This window comes from Dreissena polymorpha, chromosome 4, assembly GCF_020536995.1.
Source record: "Dreissena polymorpha isolate Duluth1 chromosome 4, UMN_Dpol_1.0, whole genome shotgun sequence".
NCBI classification, from domain to species: Eukaryota; Metazoa; Mollusca; class Bivalvia; order Myida; family Dreissenidae; genus Dreissena; species Dreissena polymorpha.
Genome location: NC_068358.1, coordinates 130,526,177 through 130,533,201, shown reverse-complemented (window position 1 = coordinate 130,533,201; position 7,025 = coordinate 130,526,177). Strand labels below are relative to the sequence as shown.

The 7,025-nt window shown below is 31.8% G+C and overlaps 1 protein-coding gene across 1 annotated transcript; it reads right to left on the bottom strand.

Moving 5' to 3' along the window:
• Nucleotides 1-763: 763 nt before the first annotated feature.
• LOC127876477 (uncharacterized) lies at nucleotides 764-3,969 on the bottom strand. The gene is made up of 4 exons (XM_052421788.1): nucleotides 3,708-3,969; nucleotides 2,655-2,815; nucleotides 1,342-1,583; nucleotides 764-1,066 (listed from the first exon to the last, which is right to left on the bottom strand). Exons 1-4 carry the CDS (start codon nucleotides 3,796-3,798, stop codon nucleotides 931-933), a joined length of 630 nt encoding a protein of 209 aa, XP_052277748.1. The 5' UTR covers nucleotides 3,799-3,969; the 3' UTR covers nucleotides 764-930.
• Nucleotides 3,970-7,025: the final 3,056 nt, after the last annotated feature.

Genomic DNA, 7,025 nt, shown 5'->3' with positions numbered 1-7,025 from the left:
TTAATAATATACTATTCGAACGCAATTGAAAAAGGTCATTTGAGCGGATCATTTTGGTCCTAGTGATTCGTAAATAGTTTTATATTTTAATCACAGTTTAAAGGGGCCTTTGAACGTTTTGGTAAATTGACACCATTACAAAAAGTTGTTTCAGATTCGCAAAATTTCGTTTTAGTTATGATATTTGTGATGAAACAGTAATACTGAACATTTACCATGTTCTAAAAAAGCAAATATATGCATCTGTTGACGATTTAAAAACCTGAAAATTATAAAGCGTTGCAACGCGAAACGATTGAATAATATGGAAAGTTCTGCTGTTGTCGTTATATTTTGTGAAACTACGAAAATTGCTTGCATAAAGTATAAAATACATTCTACATTGCGTGAGCGCGGATGGCCGAATGGTCTAAATGGCACATACTTTTACTCCAGGACTCGAGGGGTCACTGGTTCGAGCCTAGTTGATGGTTACTTTTTTATTTTTTTTATTTTATTCTCGATTTGTTACTGGAGCTTTTCATTTCCAATGTTTACAATAATCAATATAAAGCATTTAATGACAAACTTCAAATCATGCAAATATCTGTGAAAAGGCCCCTTTAAATAGACAATACATCTTCAAATTGTACGTATGTTGTTTTATAAAGCTACTGCGCAATTTTCTGTGCATAGATTACGCATAATACATTACTATAAATATACTTTCTTAAATGGAGCCATCAATATCCAAACTTAAAAAAATCGGATGAACAAGTAAAACTCCGACAAGAAAATATTATTGCACTTTCAAAAACTAAATTACGAATTCAACAAACACAATAACTAAATGAACGTTTTGTTTTCTGTTGTTTTTTTCAGTAGTGGATATTACACATCATTAAGCATTGTAAAATAAAACATCAGATTTTCCATCTAGAAAACAAAAGTTTATGACCACCATGATGTAATGCTATCTCTGACTCCACCCATAAAATCGTTTAAGCTTCCGGCGACGGACTGAAACCTTTCCGTAGCAATCGTGGCACCACAACGTGCCCCGTCTATGAAGATTCTGGCCAAAAGTCTGTAAAACAGTTAACAATTTCAAGCAAGTGAATAAAAATGTTGCAGTACGATAAATATCGTGACTGTCAACATGACAATATGGTGAATGTCATTACATATCTTCATATGAAATCCATCATTCTGCAACACAAATATGAAGTTTTCGAAAGATGTTTAAAACTGGACACAAAATGACTAAAAGAACTTGATAATATATAAGATCTTTTTTATTTTTTTATTCGTATGCTAATTAGTATATCTTTCCTTATATTCGTGCCGCTGTCACACACGTACCTGGGGCTACCCATGCTTATAAGTCTAGAAATCTCTTCTGTTCCCAGCATATCGTTGTAGGCGTCCATGTTGCCTCGAATAAAGGTGCACGCGTCCATTCCCGCGAAATCCTCATAACTGCACGTGCGCATTGCCCTGGCTCCTTCGCTCATAACGTCATCACATCTTATTGAATTTTGTTTGTAAACTGGGAGTAAGGCATTTGTGATGCATGCTTTAGAACCTTCCATGTATCGTTGACCCTAAAATGCGACGTGTAATGATACATTTTCTGATTTAGTACACATTTTAGGTAAATGCGTAGTTTAAAATAATCATTGAGTTGCTGTTTCTGTTGAAATAAGATTACTAACATTATATTTAAGTTCATAAAAATTTCAAATTTACAGTCCGGTTAAACTTAATTTCATAGGGTTATGTATTCTCTTAAGCCATCCTTAAGTTTTATACGACATTTGAAGTTGATTAAAATTTGGTAGGATATTAACTTTATTTTAATTATTCCTAACACATTAAGTGATCCATAGTTTATAACATGTATTCACATGCAAGCGAATACTGACATCAAATGTCATTCATAATGAATCTTTCGTTTGTAATTAAAAACTAAAATTTAACCAAATAAATGTTGAATGTATGCACTCATTTGTTTAGGCTAAATTTTATGATTATGTCACCATATGCCTTTTTCTGTCGAAACTCTCAAATGATGTAGAATTTAACACGAACATATCTGCCTTATGCATTTTTATTAAATTTTATGTAAACCATCATTAAATTGCCATGCCCGCACATGTGCGACACGCCATTAATAACTTGAGCACGCATGCAGTTTTCTACTGCTAGACTAAAATGGTTATGTCTGACGTACTCAAATTTCAATAATGTGACTATGTTCATTTCATGTCCATTACAAGTTGAATGCGTATAATGTTAAAAAGACATGAACACACATGCAATTCATCAGAAGCAAATATGAGTGGCGTTCTGAGAAAACTGGGCATAATGCATGTGCGAAAAGCGTCGTCCCAGATTAGCCTGTGCAATCCGCACAGGCTAATCAGAGACGACACTTTCCGCTTTTATGACATTTTTCGTTGAAATGAAGTCTCTTTTTAGCAAAAAAAAAAAATTAGGCGGAAAGTGTCGTCCCGATTAGCCTGTGCGGACTGCACAGGCTTATCTGGGACAACACTTCAAGCACATGCATTATGCCAAGTTTTCTCAGAACGCGACTCATATATTTAACTTGAAATAGAACTGTAAATTAAAACAAAAAAAACAGTAACATTCATCAATGGCATGATACTTGCTTGAGCTGTGAAGCGACTGTGTATTTCGTCACTCTTGTTACAGAAATGGGAGCCAATCTTGAGTGCATAGCCATCGCTCCCACACTGAAATCTCCTTTCGAGACACTGATAGAACCCGCAGTCCCCACGTGCTGCCATCTGAAGGCATTCATCAGTCACCCCTACAACAGTATACAAATCAAATGATAATATTGGGAAAGACCTATGAACGAAAGTGCATGTTGCGGCTCAAAAGGAAAAAGGTACAATATAAAACATGCTGGTGATATTATAAATATAATTATCTAACCTATGTATGCCTAGTTGACTCTCCCATCCTTCTTAATTGTCTCAATTTATTTCCAAAATTAGGGATGACTAGTATATTTATTTCTATATTTAGAATGTTTCTTACAGAAATTCCTATAAGCAAACAGCGCAGACCCCGATCAGACGCCGCATCGTGCTGTTTTCCATGGCCTTTTTTCAAGACGCTAGGCATAAATGGGTTAATTATTCTAGAAAATACCGTAAATGAGGTTTTACATCACTCTTTTGCATTTCATTTGCAATTGAACATTAGTATTAACTATATATTATATTTCAAACGATTTGCACACATTTTGAAGAGGAACAAATCTAGTGGAACATGAGAGGGGGGTTAAAAATGTGAAAGTCGAAGCACATTGCTGTCACTCAAGATATGTTCTTATGTTATGAATAAATAAAGAATTAATGGACATCCATAAACATTATAAGGGGAGCTGTTTTGCTAACATTTTAAATTATGGGGATTTTTTTGTTAAAGAGTAAAACATAAATTTTTTATAGCGGCATCGCATCTTACCATAGGCTCCAATATTGTTTAAATAATACTTCAAACAAAAATAGACCAAGAACATCTGAATTTCGACAAGCCAGAATCAAACCATAGTCCAAAATGAATAAAACCATCACATACAACATTCTTCAACAAAGAAACAATAATCGAAAAAGTTTATTGAATGCTAAATCAAAATATCTTAACATATAATAAAATGTTAGACCTAATGTATAATCTTCAGTGAACCATACCTTCACGCGGCTTTACCCAGGGGCTTCTCCAAAAACTCCATGCATTGGCTCCCAGAGAACAACATACGATAATAAGTGCGGTAACTTTCATTGTGTAAATATAATTTTATATTAGTTTCTATCTACCTTCGATGAAGCTTTAAATGGATACGTTATAAATGAAAAGTTTGACGACCGTTCATTTATATGCTCAAAATGACACCAATCACATGAATGCTTGTTAACTGATACATATAATCGGTTCAACGATAACCGCAAATATGAAAACAATGAGATCACATGGTCAAATAGCTCATAGCTCGGACATCGGAGTGTCACTGTATACTACATGTATATTTAACATTTTGATAAGAGTTTGCTTCAGCTACCCCAAGTAGGTTTGTAATTATTTATATAACAGTATTTATAATACTTATATTTGTTTGTTCTGAATAAGCGGTTATCGCATTATTTCAAGTCCTCTATCTTATTGTATCAACAATAAGCGTCCATAAACAATTGAGATAAAGTAGGTGTCAACTTTGTATCACTTTGTAAGCAGATACAAAAATTGTGTTATCCGATAATTTAGTATGTTATATCATCATTTTGTATTTGTGTTCCAATTTTGAGACAAGCGATTTAAGATATCAAGTTTTTCAAGTTTTTATTGGAACATCGGCAAAATGCCTTTGACCATTTACATATTCAAGTTAACAAATTATGGTCGAAGTACATCAGTACAATACAAAGAACATACATAATTGTACACATAGATAACTATGTAAAGTGTTCAAACATCATTTACAAAAGTAAATGTATTTTATGTAAGAAGTAACAAGTAGTAAATAAACAATATATTAACGATTCCGTACACCTTTAATTTAAGAAGCAGCAAATACTTCTAATTTTTCATCACGGAGTTTCATTGCCTCAGTAATGAATCTTGCAACATTGTTAATTACTGTAGTATTTTGACAAGATAGTATATTTTTAAATTTGACTAAGTTTGGCCAGTTAGAACGAATACAATATTTTGTTCGTAGATCTTTATAGATGGAGCAAGTAAGAAAGAAGTGATATTCCGATTCAACAGTGTTTGCGTTACATAGTTTACACTTACGTTCAACTCTGGGTATGTTATTATATCTACCAGTCTCTATTTCTAATTTATGGGCGCTAAGTCTAAATCTGGATAACTGTTGTTTATTATTTCTATTATTAATGCAATCTAAATATTTTTCATAAGCGAATTCAGTCTTAAACATTTTATAGTATTCTAATTTCGGTTGGCTATTAATTGTATCATGCCAATTTTGTATAAACTGATCTTTTATTCTTTGATTAATTTCATAAGAATAATTACAGTTGTCATTTAAGTTATTGTAAAATATACCATGCCCTAGTTGATCTAATTGTTGTTTTACAAATGCACACCACATATTTGTGTTATTATTATTATTCTCATTGTAAATATTACATTGTTCGTTATAAACCGTATGCATCAAAGAGTTCGGGTTTTGCTTAATTTTAATCCAATAACTGAGTGCACGTTGTTTACATATTATAGAAAGAGGAAATCTGCCTAATTCACCCAAAACAGCAGCATTAGAAGTCTGTGAGCGTACACCAAGAATAGTTTTACAAAATTTGAAATTAAGTTTATCTACTTCTTTAATGTTGTAAATTCCCCATATTTCAGATCCATACAGAATAATTGGAACAACTAGGGAGTCAAATAGAGAGAGTTTTGTTTTAGTGCTAAGCTTCACTTTACTAAAAATTGACAATAAATGATTGTAAGCTTTTAAGGCTTGTTCATTATTTGCCTTAATAGCTTTAGATATATTACCAGTGTAGTGAAGTTTAAGGCCCAAGTAGCAGAATTCATCAACAATTTCGAGAGCCTGTTGATTAATAGTCCAACTATACAAACATGTACTTTTCCTTTTTTCAAATATGCAAATTTTAGTTTTGTTTACATTTATTTTTAATCCCCATTTACAGGAGTATTGATAAATAGAATTTAATTGTAATTGTAGACTTTCTTGATTTGTAGTAAATAATGCAATATCATCAGCAAATAATAACATATAAATAGATAATAAACGAATATCTTTTTCGGTTAAATTATTAATATTAATACAATCATTTATATCATTAATGAATAAAATAAATAATAAAGGTGATAATGGTTCACCCTGTTTTACTCCTAACGTAACATCAAATAGCTCAGAATAAGACATATCTTTATGGTTTTTAACACATGATTTTACATTCTGATATATAGACTTGATCATTTTTAACATTTTACAGCTTATTCCTGTTTGTACTAATTTGACCCACAAAGCTTCATGTATAACAGTATCAAATGCTTTTTCATAATCAATAAAAACGCAATAGAGTTTTGATTTACTATTAATAATGTTCTGGATTATAGTGTGCAAGATAAAAATACAATCAATCGTGCCACGATTATCTCTAAACCCGAATTGAGATGTGTTAAACATATTGTTATTATCGCACCAAGAATTAATTCGATTACGCAATGTAAGTGAAAACGTCTTAGCTATAATATTTACTAATGTAATACCACGATAATTAGATGCAACATTTTTGTCTCCCTTTTTGAAAATAGGGACAATGGCGCCCTTACACCAAGATTCAGGATAAACACCTTTCTCAAATATGTAATTAAAAATTTTTACTAAATAAGGAGAAATAAACTCATTACAGTCGATAAAAAAGTCTGCAACATTGTTAGACATGTCAGCGGATTTATGTCGTTTGAGCTTTGATATTGTTTTTTGTATTTCTATAACGGTAAATGGGCGATCTAATTCCTCAATATGAAGTGTATCATGTCTTGATGAATTGTCATCACCACTGAACGAGTTGTCATTCGGTGTATTAGATAAGTTTTTAAAGTGGTGAATTAAATCTTCAATATTTACGTCATTAGTTCCAGAAGATTTTTTAAGCTTATATTTATTTATGTATTTCCAGAATTTCTTTGGGTTAGATTTACTTAAAATTGACAATGTTTTACTTTCTTTGCTGTAAAATTTATTTTTAGCAATACGTTTAGTTTGACAATATGTCGATCTGGCTTGTAAAAATGACATTTTGTTCGCAATTGATGGATCTTGTTTATACATGCGCTTACAGTCGTAGAACGCTGCTTTGTGCATTTTGCAATTTTGGTCGAACCATAGAGATTTACGAATACTTCGTGATTTTGTACTATCTAAATTAAAAGTACGTCCATGAATCTGAAATGAGATATCATATATAAGTTCAGATAGCTGATTTATACACGTGTTTAAATTTTCATTTTCA

Coding starts and splice junctions, on each gene's coding strand:
- LOC127876477 (XM_052421788.1), bottom strand. CDS start 3,798: ATGAAAGTTACCGCACTTATTATCGTATGTTGTTCTCTGGGAGCCAAT. Junction 2,816..3,707: donor CTGGGTAAAGCCGCGTGAAG/GTATGGTTCACT, acceptor ATACTGTTGTAG/GGGTGACTGATGAATGCCTT. Junction 1,067..1,341: donor ATAAGCATGGGTAGCCCCAG/GTACGTGTGTGA, acceptor ACTGTTTTACAG/ACTTTTGGCCAGAATCTTCA.